Source organism: Hypanus sabinus, chromosome 11 (assembly GCF_030144855.1).
Source record: "Hypanus sabinus isolate sHypSab1 chromosome 11, sHypSab1.hap1, whole genome shotgun sequence".
Classification (NCBI taxonomy): Eukaryota; Metazoa; Chordata; class Chondrichthyes; order Myliobatiformes; family Dasyatidae; genus Hypanus; species Hypanus sabinus.
The window spans coordinates 110465077-110484073 of NC_082716.1; the positions used below are offsets into that span (position 1 = coordinate 110465077).

The window sequence follows — 18997 nt, forward strand, 5'->3', positions numbered from 1 at the left end:
AAATATGTTATTGAAATATGCAAATCAGAGTTGGGTTTAACATCGCTGGCCTACGTCGTGACATTTGTTGTTATGTGGTGATACATAAAAAACAACTGTAAGTGAGGTAGTGTTCACAGGTCCATTCAGAAAAAGGATGACAGAGGGGAAGAAGCTGCCACCCCCACCCTCCTAGCATTCCAGCCGGTGATGCAGCCAGTTGGAACACACTCCACAGTATGTCTGTAGGGTCTTTGGTGACATGCCAAATCTCCTCACACTCCCAATGCAATATAGACACTGCCGTGCCTTCGTTGTAGCTGCATCAACATCGTTCATTCAGTTGTCGTTCAACCGTACACAGCTGAACAGCCAAATGGAGCAGGGTTCCTCCGGGGTCAAGGTGCAAAACCCATACCAACCGTCATGCACAGCACAAGGTATATGTTGAACACCTAATTACAATAGCAGAAAAAAGCACAGTCACAGAGAAGCAACAGTCCAAACCCCCGAGTGTCCTGGCCTGCAGATTGATGATGCATGGATGTTGTCCTGTAGCCATGTTTCTATAAGAACAAGCACGTAGCAGTTCCTCGTCGCACGCCGGCTGGTGCAGCTGCAGACCAGTGCAATCCAGCTTGATTCACTAAGTGAACACTAGAGGGCAGCACCGGTGGGAGGGGCATGTGATTGCTGAGCGTATATGTCTGTTGATGGTAAATTCTGAATTGCTGTGGGGGTGAGACTGCGCCAACGCGGTGTCTGTGTATTTTGCAGTGTGAATCGTGGCTGAGGGGGAGCAGTAACAGAGCTCGGGGGATGCTGGACAACGTGTGCAACGTCATCCAGTCCGTCAGCGAGTACGGCAGTGGCCCAACTCGGGCGCTCACGGCCTGGCTGACCGACCACGTCGCCCCGGACTACTGGATCCCAAACTCCCAGATAACCGTGAGTCCCTCCCCAGCCGGGTTAGGAACAGGTGGAGAGGGGTGAAGGGTTCAAGTCCCACTCTGGTGCTCCAGGGTCCGAGATGCTTCTCCCACTCCATGCTGCCTCCTTCCCTCTCCTGCAGGGACGATGTAAAACTTGCGCTCAGCGGACACTTTCTGAAATATACCTGCAGAGATCTTGCGGATAGCCAGAGAATACCGGGAAAGACCTTGATTGCCCACGTGGCCTGTAATGATGGTGATTTTAAGATGATTGCTGGAAAGTATTGGGGGCTGGGGGCGGGGGGGAGATATCAGAGGTAGGTTTTTACACAGTGAGTGGTGGGTGTGTGGACCACACTGCCTGGTGTGGTGTAGAGGCAGAAACGTGAGGGACCTTAGACAGCCTGACAGTGACTTCATTCATCATCCTGCATTGGTTCAGGAATCAATGCAGGAATTGATGGTGTTCAGGAATCCGCTGGTGGAGGGGAAGAAGTGTGGCCACGTGGTTAAGGCTTTGGGCTGGCGACCTGAAGGTCGTTAGTTCGAGCCTCAGCTGATGCAGCGTGTGTGTCCTCGAGCAAGGCTCTTAACCACACTCTGCTCCTGCACGTTTATAGCCCAGTGGCAGCGGTTAGTGCAGTCTGGACAGGACAAGACAAGAACCTGAAATGTTGAATACATACCTTCAGGCTCCTGGCTCCTCCCTGGCAGCAACAAGACGAGGGAAACCTGTTCACGGGAAAAGAGCAGAAAGGATTCTGCAGAACTTCCACGAGGGGGCAGAATTTTAATTTATTTGTTTTTATTTATTTATTGAGATGGACCCTTCTGGCCCATTGAGCCAGAAATCCCCAGATTTACCCCGAGCCTAACCACAGGACAATTTACAATGACCAATTAACCTACCAACTGGTAGGTCTTTGGACTGTGGGAGGAAACCAGAGCACCCGGAGAAAACCCACACGGTTACGGGAGAACATACAAACTCCTTACAGTCAACACTGGGAATTGAACCCGGGTCCCCTGCACTGTAGAAAAATTGAGTGCCATGTAGGAGGGAAAGGTTAGACTGATCTTGGGTAGGCTTGAAGGTCAGCATAACATTGTGGGCTGAAGGGCCTGTTTTCATGATTGGACCAGGACAGGTAAAGGTGATGTTCACTCCATTGGCGCTCTTGCCTGGTATGAACTTGATGGGCCAGATGGCCTCTTCAAGGTCTCTGGTGTATCTCCCACGGATCTTGGGCGGGTGGGCAGATCTGGGGACCGCAGTGACTACCCACTAATGGAAGCCCCACCTCTCCCCGCAGGAATGCCACCATTGCGGGAAGGCGTTCGGACCCGGGGAGCGGAAACATCACTGCCGGGCATGCGGGGAGGGGTGCTGCGACTCCTGCTCCAGCGAGAGCGTGCCCGTCCCAGAGCGCGGCTGGGGCACGGCTGCCGTCCGCGTCTGCGACAGCTGCTTCAGAGCCAGGGGCAACGGCACAGGTAATGTCCGCGTGGGGCAGGGCAGGGAGCAAAGTCAAATCCCAACACCCGGAGCCTCTGTGTTGCCAGTGGAGGATCAGGGTTGGCCTCTGCGTACAAAACGCCACACACAGGTCAGGCTGCAGCTGTGATCCCGGCAATGAGAGGGTTAATGTGTGAGGAGCTTTTGAAGGCACTGTGGCTGTGCTCACTGGAGTTTGGAAGAAGGGTGGGGGGGTGTCTCATTGAAAGCTATTGAATATTGAAAAAAGACCTAGATAGAATGGATGTGGAGAGGATGTTCCTCTATGGTGAGGGAAGTGTAGGCCCAAAACGCACAGCCTCACAATAGAGGAATGTCCGAGAGGTAATGTTACAGCTATATAGGACCCTGGTCAGACCCCACTTGGAGTACTGTGCTCAGTTCTGGTCGCCTCACTACAGGAAGGATGTGGAAACCATAGAAAGGGTGCAGAGGAGATTTACAAGTACGTTTCCTGGATTGGGGAGCAGGCCTTATGAGAATAGGTTGAGTGAACTCGGCCTTTTCTCCTTGGAGCAACGGAGGATGAGAGGTGACCTGATAGAGGTGTATAAGATGATGAGGGGCGTTGATCGTGTGGATAGTCAGAGGCATTTCCCCAGGGCTGAAATGGCTAGCATGAGAGGGCATATTTTTAAGGTGCTGGGGAGTAGGTACAGAGGAGATGTCAGGGGTATGTTTTGTATGCAGAGAGTGGTGAGTGCGTGGAATGGGCTGCTGGCAACGGTGGTGGAGGCGGAAACGATAGGGTCTTTTACGAGACTCCTGGATGGCTAAATGGAGCTTAGAAAAATAGAGAGCTAGGGGTAAACCTTGGTAGTTCTAAGGTGGGGACATGTTTGGCACAGGTTTGTGGCTGAAGGCCCTGTATTGTGCTGTAGGTTTCCTATGTTTCTAACAGAAATGAGGGGGAAATTCTTGAGCCAGAGGGTGGTGTATCTATGGAATTTATCGTCACAGATGGTTGTCAGTGGGTTGATAAGTTCTTGATCAGTAAGGGCATCAATGGATATGAGAGGAGGCAGGAGAATAGGCTGCACTTCACTTGCCCCATCATTGAAATGTTCCCACAACCAACGGACTCGCTTTCGAAGGTTCAAAGGCCGATTGAGCGATCTGGCACTTTTCGGTCTCCAATGGTGTCTGGTGAGGTTTCGAGCAAAGTATGGGGCCTTGAGGCCAAGAAGCCTGGAGGCAGGGCATAATCGACTCCATTTCTCACCAATTAAAGCGCTGATGAGGTTTGAAGTCATTGAGTGGTCAGCACCGACTACCAGCGTCTCACTCACTGCTGCTGAAGGTGGGGGGGAGGGCCGTCTCTGTCTCTTTTTCCCTTTTTCCTCTCACCATCCCCCCCCCACCCCCAGTGGCTCCTTTTATTTAAAGTTATTTTCTGTGATTTTTGTTTTGATCGGGGTGGACTGCCGATAAAGAATACTGAGCTGAACTGAATATAGCTGGATTTCGATTTTGTGTTTTATGTTCTGTGCTTTCGCTCGGTTGTTTTTGCTGTTACTCTATTTGTTGTTTGTTTGGGGGGGGGGGCAGGTTTGATGTTTCTCTTTGAACGGATTCCTCGGTGTTTTTTTTGTTTCGTGGCTGTCTGTGGGGAAGACGAATCCCAGGGTTGTGTACTACATATTTTGATAATAAATGTACTTTGAATCTTTGAATTCATGTGCAAGGAAATGAATCTCAGTTGTATATGGTGTCCTATATGTACTTCGATAATAAATTTGCTTTGCACTTTGAGGGGGAAAATAAATCAGCCATGATTGAACAGAGCAGACTTGACAGACGAAATGGCCTAACCCTACACCTGTGGACCTGTTAAGGTCACCAGCGGGGTTGTTGGTCACCAACTGGACTTGACCTCTGCACAGTTGATCTTGGCCTTGAACTTCTGACAGCACCTGAGCATAAATCACACACTCCACACCAAGTGACAGTTGGGGCCTGCTTCCTCTGCTGGTTAAAGAGAGCAGGAGGCAGTGACGGCTGTTAACTGATGGCCTGAGCTGCTTTCTAAGTGCTTCCATTGATCATATTAATTGATCTGTATTCATTGAGATGCTCCCTACCGCAGTCAGCTGTCTGAGCATTAGTTCTCTCAGCTTATGGAAGTCAGAAAAGGCTTCTCTCCTCTTGCCGGGAGAGTGAGGCAGTTCCTGATGGGAGATTTTCAAAGTAAAGTCATTACAGAAGCATGTGAGTCATATACAACCCTGAGATGTATTTTCAAAGATTCATAGTATCAAAGCATGTAGACAGCATAGAGATCTGTCTTCCCCCCAGACAGTCACAAAGCCAAGTAACACTGGAACCCGTTCAAAGAAACCGTCAAACATCCGACACGCAGAAACAGCGAGTCGCACAATCGGCAAATAAAAATCACAAAACACAAAGTCCTTAAGCAGTCTAGGAATGTTCAGTTCAGTTCAATTTAGCGCAGTGTTGTTCATCGACTGTAGGGCCAGTCCGCCCCAGTCAAAATAGCAAAAATCAGAATCAGGTTTATTATCACCGGCATGTGTCATGAAATTTGTTAACTTAGCAGCAGCAGTTCAATGCCGTACATGATAATATAGAATTAAATAAATCAATTACAACAAGTGTATCAAATAGATTAAAAATAGCACAAAACAGAAAAAATATATTTTTAAAAGTAGGAACAGAAACACATAAACTACAGTGTCCAATCCCTGAACTGCAAAGATTGAACCCTGAACAAGACACAAGACTCCAGCATCCTCCTCCAGCAGCAGTTAGTGAGGGGTGGGGGCAGAGACCAGACAAACTTTTGAATATCTTTGGCACTTTACAAAAAAAATAAAGAATTACAATAGAATTGATGAAAAACCAATGTGCAGAAGAGGACAAGTCATCCATATAATTTTTAAAAAATTAAATAATACTGAGAACATGAGTTGTAAAGACCTTGAAAGTGAGTCCGTAGTTTGTGGAATCAGTTCAGAGTTGTGGTGACTGAAGTTATCCAGACTGGTTCAGGAGCCTGATGGTTGTGGGGTAATAACTGTTCCTGAACCTGGTGGTGAGGGACCAGAGGGTCATTGTGGTGAGTGAAGTTATCCACACTAGCTCCGGAGCCTGAGTGTCTTGGGGTAATAACTGTTCCTGAACCTGGTGGTGTGGGACCTGAGGCCCATTGTGGTGAGTGAAGTTATCCACACTGGCTCAGGAGCCTGAGGGTCTTGGGGTAATAACTTTTCCTGAACCTGGTGGTGTGGGACCTGAGGCTCATTGTGGTGAGTGAAGTTATCCACACTGGTTCAGGAGCCTGATGGTTGTGGGGTAATAACTGTTCCTGAACCTGGTGGTGTGGGACTGGAGGCTCATTGTGGTGAGTGAAGTTATCCACACTGATTCAGGAGCCTGATGGTTGTGGGGTAATAACTGTTCCTGAACCTGGTGGTGTGGGACCTGAGGCTGATTGTGGTGAGTGAAGTTATCCACACTGGTTCAGGAGCCTGATGGTTGTGGGGTAATAACTGTTCCTGAACCTGGTGGTGTGGGACCTGAGGCTGATTGTGGTGAGTGAAGTTATCCACACTGATTCAGGAGCCTGATGGTTGTGGGGTAATAACTGTTCCTGAACCTGGTGGTGTGGGACCTGAGGCTCATTGTGGTGAGTGAAGTTATCCACACTGGTTCAGGAGCCTGATGGTTGTGGGGTAATAACTGTTCCTGAACCTGGTGGTGTGGGACCTGAGGCTCATTGTGGTGAGTGAAGTTATCCACACTGGTTCAGGAGCCTGATGGTTGTGGGGTAATAACTGTTCCTGAACCTGGTGGTGTGGGACCTGAGGCTGATTGTGGTGAGTGAAGTTACCCACACTGGTTCAGGAGCCTGATGGTTGTGGGGTAATAACTGTTCCTGAACCTGGTGGTGTGGGACCTGAGGCTCATTGTGGTGAGTGAAGTTATCCACACCGGTTCAGGAGTCTGATGGTTGAGGGGTAATAACTGTTCCTGAACCTGGTGGTGTGGGACCTGAGGCTGATTGTGGTGAGTGAAGTTATCCACACTGATTCAGGAGCCTGATGGTTGTGGGGTAATAACTGTTCCTGAACCTGGTGGTGTGGGACCTGAGGCTCATTGTGGTGAGTGAAGTTATCCACACTGGTTCAGGAGCCTGATGGTTGTGGGGTAATAACTGTTCCTGAACCTGGTGGTGTGGGACCTGAGGCTCATTGTGGTGAGTGAAGTTATCCACACTGGTTCAGGAGCCTGATGGTTGTGGGGTAATAACTGTTCGTGATCCTGGTGGTGTGGGACCTGAGGCTCATTGTGGTGAGTGAAGTTATCCACACTGGTTCAGGAGCCTGATGGTTGTGGGGTAATAACTGTTCCTGAACCTGGTGGTGTGGGACCTGAGGCTCATTGTGGTGAGTGAAGTTATCCACACTGGTTCAGGAGCCTGATGGTTGTGGGGTAATAACTGTTCCTGAACCTGGTGGTGTGGGACCTGAGGCTGATTGTGGTGAGTGAAGTTATCCACACTGATTCAGGAGCCTGATGGTTGTGGGGTAATAACTGTTCCTGAACCTGGTGGTGTGGGACCTGAGGCTCATTGTGGTGAGTGAAGTTACCCACACTGGTTCAGGACCCTGATGGTTGTGGGGTAATAACTGTTCCTGAACCTGGTGGTGTGGGACCTGAGGCTCATTGTGGTGAGTGAAGTTATCCACACCGGTTCAGGAGTCTGATGGTTGAGGGGTAATAACTGTTCGTGATCCTGGTGGTGTGGGACCTGAGGCTCATTGTGGTGAGTGAAGTTATCCACACTGGTTCAGGAGCCTGATGGTTGTGGGGTAATAACTGTTCCTGAACCTGGTGGTGTGGGACCTGAGGCTCATTGTGGTGAGTGAAGTTATCCACACTGGTTCAGGAGCCTGATGGTTGTGGGGTAATAACTGTTCCTGAACCTGGTGGTGTGGGACCTGAGGCTGATTGTGGTGAGTGAAGTTATCCACACTGATTCAGGAGCCTGATGGTTGTGGGGTAATAACTGTTCCTGAACCTGGTGGTGTGGGACCTGAGGCTCATTGTGGTGAGTGAAGTTATCCACACTGGTTCAGGAGCCTGATGGTTGAGGGGTAATAACTGTTCCTGAACCTGGTGGTGTGGGACCTGAGGCTCCTGCAGCTCCTACCTGATGGCAGCGAGAAAAGAGAGAGGGGGGAGTGCGTGCTGTCAGGCAGATGCACCGGGGGGGGGGGGGCTCCAGTCTGACTTCAGGCCATTCCCTGCTGCTCGTTTTGACCTGGTTCTCTATCTCTCCACAGGGAAGGTGCTGCCCGCGGATGGTAGCGGATTGCTAGCACGCAGGATCACTGAGATGGCCCAGAGCACTCTGGAGGTGATGTCTTCAGCCGTCAATTATCCCCTTGGTACGTAGTGTGAGCTGCTCCCTCCACTCTCCTGGGCTCAGTTCGGTCGACTGTTGGTTTTCCTGGACAGTTTGCCCGAATAACACACGCAGAATGCTGGATCAATGGAGGGGAATAAACAGATGTTATTTTGGGCCGAGACCCTTCAGCGGGACAGCAGAGAAAGAGGGTAGAAGCCAGAATAAGGTGGTGGAATGGGAGGGGGAATAGTTCCAAGCTGGTAGGTGATGGGTGAGGGGGAAGGTGAGTGGGTGGGGGGGGTGGGCAATGAAGTGAGAAGCTGGGAGGTGATAGGTGAGAGCAGGTGAGGGGAAAGGTGGGTGGATGGAGGGAGATGAAGTAGGAGGTGATAGGTGGAAGGGTAGGGCTGGAGTAGACTGTGGGAGACAGGGTAGGAGGAGGGGAAAAGAGTGAGAGAGGGACCCCCTTCTCCTTGCCTGCCCCTCACCTCCCTTGTGTATCTCTCTATCAGGAAACCACATTAGCGTGATGGTTACTGATCGGGGCATTCCAGGTTCTGTATGTCTCTCCCCCCCCCCCGAGAATGCAAGGGTTCGCTCCGGGTCTCCCGCAATCCAAAGACGTGCCAGGTAGGGTAACTGGTCATTGTCGATCGTCCCGTGGTTAGGTTAGGGTAAATTGGGGCTGTGGGTTGCTGGGGTAGCACAGCTCGAAGGGCCAAATGGACTGACTCCACGCTGTTCCTCTGGCATTCTGTGTGTGTTGCTCGATATTTCCAGTATCTGCAGACCCTCCTGTACTTTACTTCCTGCCTGGGTCAGCCCGGCCCAGGCCCGTCACCGTCACTCTCCCTTAGTCACCCCCTCCCTTTGACCCGTCCCTGACAGCAGGGGTTTGATTGGTGTTCTCCCCCCACTGCGGCTACGATTGAGAGGTTGAAACCAGGCACGGGGGCTGGGGAATGAATCCAGGGCTTCACCGGGCCTTGCTCTGTGAGGCAGCCACACCTCTTGGCCGGGGACTGGGCAGCCAGCAGGGGAACTCTCTTGGGATCCTGCTGGAGGGACTGAGTCTCGTTTGGCCAGCTTTGTGAGCTACGATGCTCCGGTGAGGGGGGATTGTCACTCAGGCTTGACCCTCCAAGTTCAAGTTAATAGAGAATGTATACAACTGGAAACTCTTACTCTTCACAGACATCCACCAGACAGAGAAAACAAAACCTGAAGAACAAATGCCAGAAAAGCACTCAAACTCCAAAGCCCCCTCCCCCCCACGCACAAGCAGCAGCCGAATCATCAGCCCTCCCTCTCCCTCTCCCCCTTTTCAGCATCAGCACCAAACCTCCCCATCTCGAGGAACAGCAAAGCCCGCAATCGAGAGTCCATCAAGAGCTGCTGTCTATCCCAACATCTCCGACAGGCCCGCTCTCTCTTACTAGCGAGGGAGAGAGAGATACCCCTCCTGCCTCAGTGAGAGGGGAGGCCAGCAGCTTGCTGTTCCGATGTCACAGTCTGCAGCGTCACTTATTCGAGTTCCCCCGGCTCGGAGCCAGCAGACTCCCACTCACCATCGAAATAGAGCGACTATTTGAGTGCAGAGGCCTCTGACAGTCGCGCCTGCTGTCTCAATGTTTATTGTAATCTGACTGTAAATATATACAGCCAAATGAAGCAAAGCTACCCACAAAACATCTGTCACACATGGCACATAAAGCAAAATGTTACCACAACTAAATTAGTAAAATATAATCCAAGATGTAAGTCAATTGTGCAGCGCAGGCCTGCTTCCTGACAGTAGTGGCTCAAAGAGATGGTGGGATGGGTGGTAGGGGTCCCACCAACAATGCTTCACGACCTTTATCGACAATGCTCAAAGTTCAAAGTTAACTTATTGCCAAGCTACGTAAGCGTCACCATCTACAACCCTGAGATTCGTTTTCTTGTGGGCATTCACAATAAACCCATAGAATACTAACTCTAAAAGGATCAGAGAAAGACTGCAGTAACTGAGCATTCGACCACTGTGCCAAAAACACTGCAGATACAAAAGGAAACAGATAATAGTAATCAATAGGCAATTAATATCAAGCACGTGAGATGAAGAGTCCTTGAAAGTGAGTCCATTGGTTGTGGGGACATTTCAGTGATGGGGCCAGTGAAGTTATTCCCTCTGGTTCAAGAGCCTGATGGTTGAGGAGTAACTTCACTCACCACAACGAGCCTCAGGTCCCACACCACCAGGTTCAGGAACAGTTATTACCCCACAACCATCAGGCTCCTGAACCAGAGCGGATAACTTCACTCACCACAATGAGCCTCAGGTCCCACACCACCAGGTTCAGGAACAGTTATTACCCCACAACCATCAGGCTCCTGAACCAGTGTGGATAACTTCACTCACCACAATGAGCCTCAGGTCCCACACCACCAGGTTCAGGAACAGTTATTACCCCACAACCATCAGGCTCCTGAACCAGTGTGGATAACTTCACTCACCACAATGAGCCTCAGGTCCCACACCACCAGGTTCAGGAACAGTTATTACCCCACAACCATCAGGCTCCTGAACCAGTGTGGATGACTTCACTCACCACAATGAGCCTCAGGTCCCACACCACCAGGTTCAGGAACAGTTATTACCCCACAACCATCAGACTCCTGAACCAGTGTGGATAACTTCACTCACCACAATGAGCCTCAGGTCCCACACCACCAGGTTCAGGAACAGTTATTACCCCACAACCATCAGGCTCCTGAACCGGTGTGGATAACTTCACTCACCACAATGGGCCTCAGGTCCCACACCACCAGGTTCAGGAACTGTTATTACCCCACAACCATCAGGCTCCTGAACCGGTGTGGATAACTTCACTCACCACAATGAGCCTCAGGTCCCACACCACCAGGTTCAGGAACAGTTATTACCCCACAACCATCAGGCTCCTGAACCAGTGTGGATAACTTCACTCACCACAATGAGCCTCAGGTCCCACACCACCAGGTTCAGGAACAGTTATTACCCCACAACCATCAGGCTCCTGAACCGGTGTGGATAACTTCACTCACCACAATGGGCCTCAGGTCCCACACCACCAGGTTCAGGAACTGTTATTACCCCACAACCATCAGGCTCCTGAACCGGTGTGGATAACTTCACTCACCACAATGAGCCTCAGGTCCCACACCACCAGGTCCTTGAAAGCGAGTCCGTAGTTCGTGGAATCAGTTCAGAGTTGTGGTGTTGGTAGGTATCCTTCTAGAGGGCAAACCCAGGCTGATATGGGCAGGGTAGTAGGGAAGGTAAAAGGGGTCTCTTCCCCACCCCCCCATACGAACATTAGGTGACTCCCTGTTGGCGTTTTTGTTTTGCAGGGCTGGTTAAGGATGTGGCCAGGCCAGATTACTGGGTGCCTGACAACCAGCTCACTGAGTGCCACCGGTGCGGGAAGCCCTTCACGGGTACCACCTCCCGTCACCACTGCCGGGCCTGCGGCCGAGGCTTCTGCGGCCCCTGCTCCCCCGGCCTGCGGACGGTGCCCTCCAGGGGCTGGGTTCACCCTGTCCGGGTGTGCGTGGACTGCAGCCAGAAGAACGGGGATCTGTGAACCCGGGGCGGGACCGTTGACCCCTCCCACCTCGAGGGACGAGACTCGCGAGCAATCCTGGGCTCCCTGCAGGTGATTGTTTGCTACCCTGGTGGCTGATTGGTGGGAATACCCTGGCGGTCCCGCCAGCACTGGAAGAACACAGTAGGTCAGGCAGCATCCGCGGAGGGGAGCGAACAGTCGACGTTTCGGCCCTAGACCCTTGACAGGATCCGTTGGGAGCGTGAGCAGGCGCATCCTTGTATGAGCAGAGAGAAAAGGATTGAAGCCAGACTCTGGGCATCCAGATTGTGAGCAGGATCCGGATTCCGCTCCAGCGACTTGGTCCAGATTCCCAGATCGGGATGACAAACAGGAACCCGGACTCCGCACCAGCCACTTGGTCCAGATCGTGATCCCAATCTGCATTATGCGGGGGAATCTGGACTCTGTACCAGTGACTGGGTCCACAGTACCGGATCTGGATTATAAGCAGGGATTTAGTCTGTGTGCCAGCAAATTGGTCCGGATTGTGATCTCGGATCCGGATGGCGGGCAGGTATCTGGACTCTGAGCTGGCTTGTGAACCAAAGCAGTGTGCTTACACGTTCCTGGAGGGTTTGACAAGCTGGAACTCTCTGGGTCTTTTCCCCCCCACTCTCTTTGAACACACTGGATTCACTGAAAGATGTATTATACTGCTATCATGTTTAATGTGAAATAAAAGTCTGTTGGAGTTTATTAGAATCAGCATCCGTAAGAATCTGCCGGTCTTGCTGGCCCTGGAAGATAGTGATGCAGTAACAGAAGGTATAGTACAGGTGGACAAAATGCAACGAGATTCATTGGGAGATCAAACATTCATCTTTATTCTACAAGAGGTATGTGCAAGCATGCTCTAACAGCGGGGTAGAAACTGTCCCCGAGCCTGGTGGTCCCGAGTTTTAGTACCTGAGGGGGTAGACCAGAAAATGAGTGGGTGGGAGATGAGGTGACCGCTGTCTGGGTCACCCCATGCAAGAGGGGGCCAGGAGTCCGATTGGACAGAGACGGAGGTTCGAGAGCGTGTGGGACATGGTCAGCCCAGCACTCCCTGCTTTTTCTCTGGTGGGATTCGAAAGGCAGAGCAACGTGCGCACACAACGCTGGAGGAACTCAGCAGGTCAGGCCACGCCTTTGGAAAGAAATAGTCGGTGTTTCGGAGCAAGGCCCTTCGTCAGGACTGGAAAGGAAGGGGGAAGATGCTTGGATAAGAAGGGTGGGGGGGGAGGAGAGGGAGAACACGTTGGCAGGTGAGGGGGAATGGGGGGGGTGAAGTAACAAGCTGGGAGGTGATAGGTGAAGGGAGGAAGGAAAAGGAATCTGGTAGGTGCTGATCTTCTAGTTGACAACCCAAAGACATGAGTGCAATAATCCCTCTACCAGCTCACCGTCCATCGAATCAGAATCAGATTTCATATCACTGGCAGTTGCATCACAGGTAGGTAGGGTCGTAAAGAAAGCTTTTGGCACACTGACCTTCAGAAATCAAAGTATTGAGTACAGGAGTTGGGATGTTATGTTGAAGTTGTACACACCACTAATGTGGTGTATTGTGTGCCGTTTTGGTCAGCTACCTACAGGAATTAGCCAGCTGGTGTTGTAGTGGCACCCTCACCAGACTTCGAGTTGTGGCTCCAGGTTCGATTCCGTCAGCTCCTTCTACGCTTTCATCTGATCATAAACAAAGAGAAAATCTGCAGACGCTGGAAATCCAAGCAATGCACACAAAATGCAGGAGGGACTCGGCACGAAATGTCAACTGTACTTCTCTCCATAGATACTGTCTGACCTGCTGAGTTCCTGTAGCATTTTGTGTGTGTTACTCTGACTATAGACACTGCCTGACCTGCTGAGTTCCTCCAGCATTTTGTGTGTGTTACTCTGAACATAGACACTGTCTGACCTGCTGAGTTCCTCCAGCATTTTGTGTGTGTTACTCTCTCCATAGACACTGTCTGACCTGCTGAGTTCCTGTAGCATTTTGTGTGCGTTTCTCTGTCCATAGACACTGTCTGACCTGCTGAGTTCCTCCAGCATTTTGTGTGTGTTACTCTGACCATAAACACTGCCTGACCTGCTGAGTTCCTCCAGCATTTTGTGTGTGTTACTCTGTCCATAGACACTGTCTGACCTGCTGAGTTCCTCCAGCATTTTGTGTGTGTTACTCTGTCCATAGACACTGTCTGACCTGCTGAGTTCCTCCAGCATTTTGTGTGCTGCTTTGCTTTTCCCTGCTGGGTTGTGTGTTGAGCTAGCAACTCGGCCTCATGTGCTATAGGAAACTAAGTTCAGGCGTGGAAAGGAACAACAATCTGCAGGAAGGATATAAATGAGGTTGACAGAGTACAGAGAGCATTTACAAGGATGTTGCTGGGACTGAGTTATAAGGAATGAATGAATGAATGGGTTAGGGGCAGAAGACACGAATGGCATTAAGAGGGATAATACATTTGCTGTGATGGAGCGCTGGAGCAGACTTGGTGATCCAGATGGCCTAAATTGCTCATATCCCATGTGGCCTTATAGGGGAGAGGTTGGGCAGGCTTAGGGCTGTTCCAGACTGAGGGGTGCCTTGGGTCATATCAAATCATGTGGCTCTTGGATGGGGTGAATACACGTTCTTTTTCTCCAGCAAAATTGGAACTTAAACCAAAGGGAATAAACTTCAGGTAAGAGGGGAAAGATTTAGAAGGCATCTGTGGGGTGACTACTTCATGCAGAGGGTGGTCTGCGAGGCAGTGGTTGAGGTAGGCCCTAACAACTTTCAAAAAGCAATTGGTCAGGAAAGATTTAGTGCAGGGGTTCCCAGCCACAGACCCCTTGCTTAATAGTATTGGTCCATGGCATAAAAATAGTTGGGGACGTCTGGTTTAGTAACATATCGACCAAAACACAAGCAAGCGTTACTGCCTTAGATGGCTCACCTCATTGCAAAGTTCAGAGATAATATTGAGAAAATAAGTTGCAGAATCCTTAAAAGTGAGTCTGTAAGTAGTTGTATCATTTCAGAGTTGAGATCAGTGAAGTTATCCACACACTGGTACAGGACCCTGATGGTTGTGGGGTAATAACTGTTCCTGAACCTGGTGGTGTGGGACCTGAGGCTCATTGTGGTGAGTGAAGTTATCCACACTGGTTCAGGAGCCTGATGGTTGAGGGGTAATAACTGTTCCTGAACCTGGTGGTGTGGGACCTGAGGCTCATTGTGGTGAGTGAAGTTATCCACACTGGTTCAGGAGCCTGATGGTTGTGGGGTAATAACTGTTCCTGAACCTGGTGGTGTGGGACCTGAGGCTCATTGTGGTGAGTGAAGTTATCCGCACTGGTTCAGGAGCCTGATGGTTGAGGGGTAATAACTGTTCCTGAACCTGGTGGTGTGGGACCTGAGGCTCATTGTGGTGAGTGAAGTTATCCACACTGGTTCAGGAGCCTGATGGTTGAGGGGTAATAACTGTTCCTGAACCTGGTGGTGTGGGACCTGAGGCTCATTGTGGTGAGTGAAGTTATCCACACTGGTTCAGGAGCCTGATGGTTGTGGGGTAATAACTGTTCCTGAACCTGGTGGTGTGGGACCTGAGGCTCATTGTGGTGAGTGAAGTTATCCGCACTGGTTCAGGAGCCTGATGGTTGTGGGGTAATAACTATTCCTGAACCTGGTGGTGTAGGACCTGAGGGTCCTTTACCTTCTGCCTGATGACAGCAGCAGGAAGAGAGCGTTGTCTGGGTTCTGGGGTTCTGAGATAATGGATTCTGTTTTCTTGTGACAGCAGTCCATGTAACTCTGCTCAGTGGGGAAGGACTTTGCCAGTGATGGACGAACAAAGACTGACAAATAATCAACGTGTGAAAGAAGTCAAAGTGTGCAAATAAATAATCAACTAAATAAATAGTGCAGAGAACACGAGGAGGCATTGGTGAGCTGGGATGAAGGACATGTTTCTGTGCTTTGGGACACTGACCTCCAGTCAATGTTCAGATCTCAAAGTTCTCTGTACCCCAGAGGGATGTTGTTACTGACCTCCCACAAACAATGGAAGCTGCAGGTGCCTTGTACCAGTTCATTCTCCAGATAAACCTAAATATACTTGGAGAGGGTCCAGAAGAAGTAACTAGAAAGATCCTGGGAATGAATGTGTTAAAATAAGAGGAGCATTTGATGTCTCTGGGCCTTAGCTCACTGGAGTTTAGAAAACTGAGGGGGGGGGGGTGGAATTTCATTGAAACCTGCCAAATGTTGAAAGGCTTTGATAGAGTGAATGTTTCCCATGGTGGGGGAGTCTAGGACCAGAGGGCACAGCCTCAGAATAGAGGGGTAGCCTTTTGGAATGGGCATGAGGAGGAACTTCTTTCCCCAGAGGGTGGTGAATCTGTGGAATTTGTTTCTGCAGAGAGGGCAGGTCATTGGGTATATTTAAAGTGGAGTTTGGTAGGTTCTTGATTACTGAGGGTGTCAAACGTTACGAGGAGAAGGCAGGAGAAAGGAGTTGAGGGGGGTAATAAATCAGCCATGATGGAATGGTGGAGCAGACTCAATGGGCTGAATGGCCTGATTCTGCTCCTATGTTTCAAGAATGTAGAAGAGTACCGCACAGGAACAGGCCCTTCGGCCCACAATGCTGTGCCAAGCCAGCTAAAAAGAATTTTTTTTAAACACAAACACTAATCCCTCCTCCCTACACCATGTCCACATCCCTCCATCTTCCTCACATCCATGTGCCTATCCAAACGTCTCTGAAAAGCCTCTGATGTATTTGCCTCTATCACCGTCCCAGGCAGCACATTCCAGACATCCACCACTCTGAGTAAAAAACTTACCCCTCACATCCCCCTTGAACCTACCCCCTCTCACCCTCAATGCACGCCCTCTGGTATTAGACATTTCAACCCTGGGAAACAGATACTCCCTGTCCACTCTAATAATCTTGCAAACCTTTATTAGATCTCCTCTCAGCCTCCACCGCTCTAAAGAAAACAACCCAAGTTTATCCATCCTCTTGTGATAGCACGTGCCCTCTAAACCAGGTAAATCTCTTCTGCGCCCTCTCCAGAGCCCCAACATCCTTCCTATAGTGGGGCAACCAGAACTCTATTCAATATTCCAGGCGTGGTCTAACCAGAGGTCTATAAAGTTGTGACATAACCTCTCGACTTTTGAACTCAGTGCCTTGACTATTAAAGGCAAATATTCCATAAGCCTTCTCAACCACACTATCGACCTGTATATCTACTATCGAGGAGCTCTGAACTCGGATCCCAAGATCACTCTGCTCAGTAACACTGTTAAGGATCTTGTGTATTGTCTCCTTGCATTTGTCCTACTGAGGTGCAACACCTCACATTTATCTGGGTTAAACTCCATCTGCCATTCCTCTGCCCAGATCTGTAACCGGTCCAGCTTCTGGTTTAAGGTGACGCTACCGAAGTTGTGTGACGGCTTACTGGTAAATCCTAAGGCAAGAGATTCCACTAAAAATATTACTTCTCTTTCATGAAACATATTGAGGAGGCAGGCAGAAGCGAGACTGGTTGAGGGGTGAGCCGTCCTGGAGCATAGTGAAGCACAGTGTGCTTCGGCTGCTGGCTTCACAGACGGAGATCGTACTGCTGCCGGAGGTGGAGGTGGATTGAGTGATTTGGAGAGGAGTCGACGTGGAAGAACCTCGATGCCGGTCCACCTGACCCGGTTGCGAGGTTGGATCGCCCAAGCACTGAGCCAAGTCGACGAGATAGAGACCGGCTTCGGGCTGGGCGGCCCCACTGTGTCGCTGCACCTGGATTCGGGTCCCGGAACGTGGCACAACCCGGTACCTGGACAATTTAAATGCCGACACAGACTGGAAAACTGAGTGCTGGGTGCAGGGGTGAGGATGGGGCGGGTTCCGCTCGCTCTCCCGTGAATGTTCATTCCTTTCCCTGCGGCATGAGGCTGTGAATTGATCCAGCCGCTGGTGTGATGAACTGGGGGCCGAGGCTTTCTTGGGCCCACTCCAGCTGCTCCGGGGGCAGATCTGGGAATCAGTCTGGTTCGGGATGCTGTTAGCTTGCTTCTATTGTTGCACGATGTGCGTTTTTCTTCCTCTTTTTCTCTGCACAGTGGCTTTTGGTCATTTTTAAAATTGGGTTATTGGAGTTTTTTGCTTTGTGGCTGACTGCAGGCAGACAAATTTCAAAGTGTATAATTTACATGTAGCACCCTGGGAAAGGTTTCACTGCCAGTGTAATGGTTTCTGTGTAACAGCAGTGCTTGGGTCATGGCTGGAGACAACGGGGGCTTTGGAAAGTGCGAAGTGTCTTTTCACCTGAGACCGAGGTGATCTGGGTCTTTTGTTCGGTGGAAGATGGGGAGAGAAGATGCCAGAAAGGAGTGGACTTGGAGTGGAGCTGAGAGTCAACGAAGCCTGAGGAAATCGATGGAGGACCAACGTAAGAGAACCTGTGAGCTCCAACTTGTGCGTGTTAGACTGGCTCATTAAAATGGGCCCTTTTTGTTTTACTTTGCTAACCCTTCAGTCAAATTAAGAATCATAAAGCTAAACTGTTCAATTCCAAACGCTGTACTGCCTGTTATTTTGTGGTACTGAATTGTAACAGGGGAACACATCGCGCAGCATCCACACAAACAGGAGGTTTTGCACCTCAGTCTCACACATTTTGGTGGGGCCAAAAATTGTCTTCTAGACTTACGCAGCCAACAGAACCTCAGGGTTACAAAATGTTCAGAACCCCTGCTCTATTATGAGGCTGTGTCCTCTGGTCCTAGACTTCCCCACTATAGGAAACATCCTCTCCACATCCACTCTATCTGTGTCCTCTGGTCCTAGACTCCCCCACCATAGGAAACATCCTCTCCACATCCACTCTATCTGTGTCCTCTGGTCCTAGACTCCCCCACTATAGGAAACATCCTCTCCACACCCACACTACCTGTGTGCTCTGGTCCTAGACTCCCCCCACTATAGGAAACATCCTCTCCACATCCACTCTATCTGTGTCCTCTGGTCCTAGACTCCCCACTACAGGAAACATCCTCTCCACATCCACTCTATCTGTGTCCTCTGGTCCTAGACTCCCCCACCATAGGAAACATCCTCTCCACATCCACTCTATCTCTGTCCTCTGGTCCTTGACTCCCCCCACTATAGGAAACATCCTCTCCACATCCACTCTATCTGTGTCCTCTGGTCCTAGACTCCCCCACTATAGGAAACATCCTCTCCACATCCATTCTATCTGTGTCCTCTGGTCCTAGACTCCCCCACTCCAGGAAACATCTGGTTACATATACATTCTTTGATAAATATGCTTTGGTCTTTGAATCTTTAATCTACATCTTGCTGTATTCTTTGTCAGTCTCCTACACTATTCACAACACCACCGATCTTGGTATCACATGCAAATTTACTAACCCTCCCATCCACATTTTTTATCCAGGTCAGTAATATACATCAAATGCTAAATTTATACACATCACATTCTCTGCTGAATAGTTTTCAAAACAAACATTTGTTGATAAACATATTAAAAAAATAAATGCAGAAAATAATATTGCCAACAAGCCACTTCAGCGGGGATT

The 18997-nt window shown here is 50.0% G+C and overlaps 1 protein-coding gene across 3 annotated transcripts in view; it reads left to right on the top strand.

Annotated features, from left to right (window-relative positions):
* LOC132402278 (zinc finger FYVE domain-containing protein 1-like) overlaps positions 1-17967 on the top strand; it is a 36832-nt gene extending 18865 nt beyond the window's left edge. The window contains exons 9-12 of one of the 3 annotated variants that reach the window (XM_059985116.1): positions 757-927; positions 2225-2405; positions 7734-7838; positions 11171-12560. In XM_059985116.1, coding sequence (XP_059841099.1) covers positions 757-927; positions 2225-2405; positions 7734-7838; positions 11171-11403 — 690 coding nt within the window. In that variant the 3' untranslated portion in view covers positions 11404-12560. Of the gene's footprint in view, positions 1-756; positions 928-2224; positions 2406-7733; positions 7839-8310; positions 10165-11170; positions 12561-16927 lie in introns of those variants that run through there. The other 2 variants (XM_059985117.1, XM_059985118.1) reach the window with 2 other exon arrangements.
* Positions 17968-18997: the final 1030 nt, after the last annotated feature.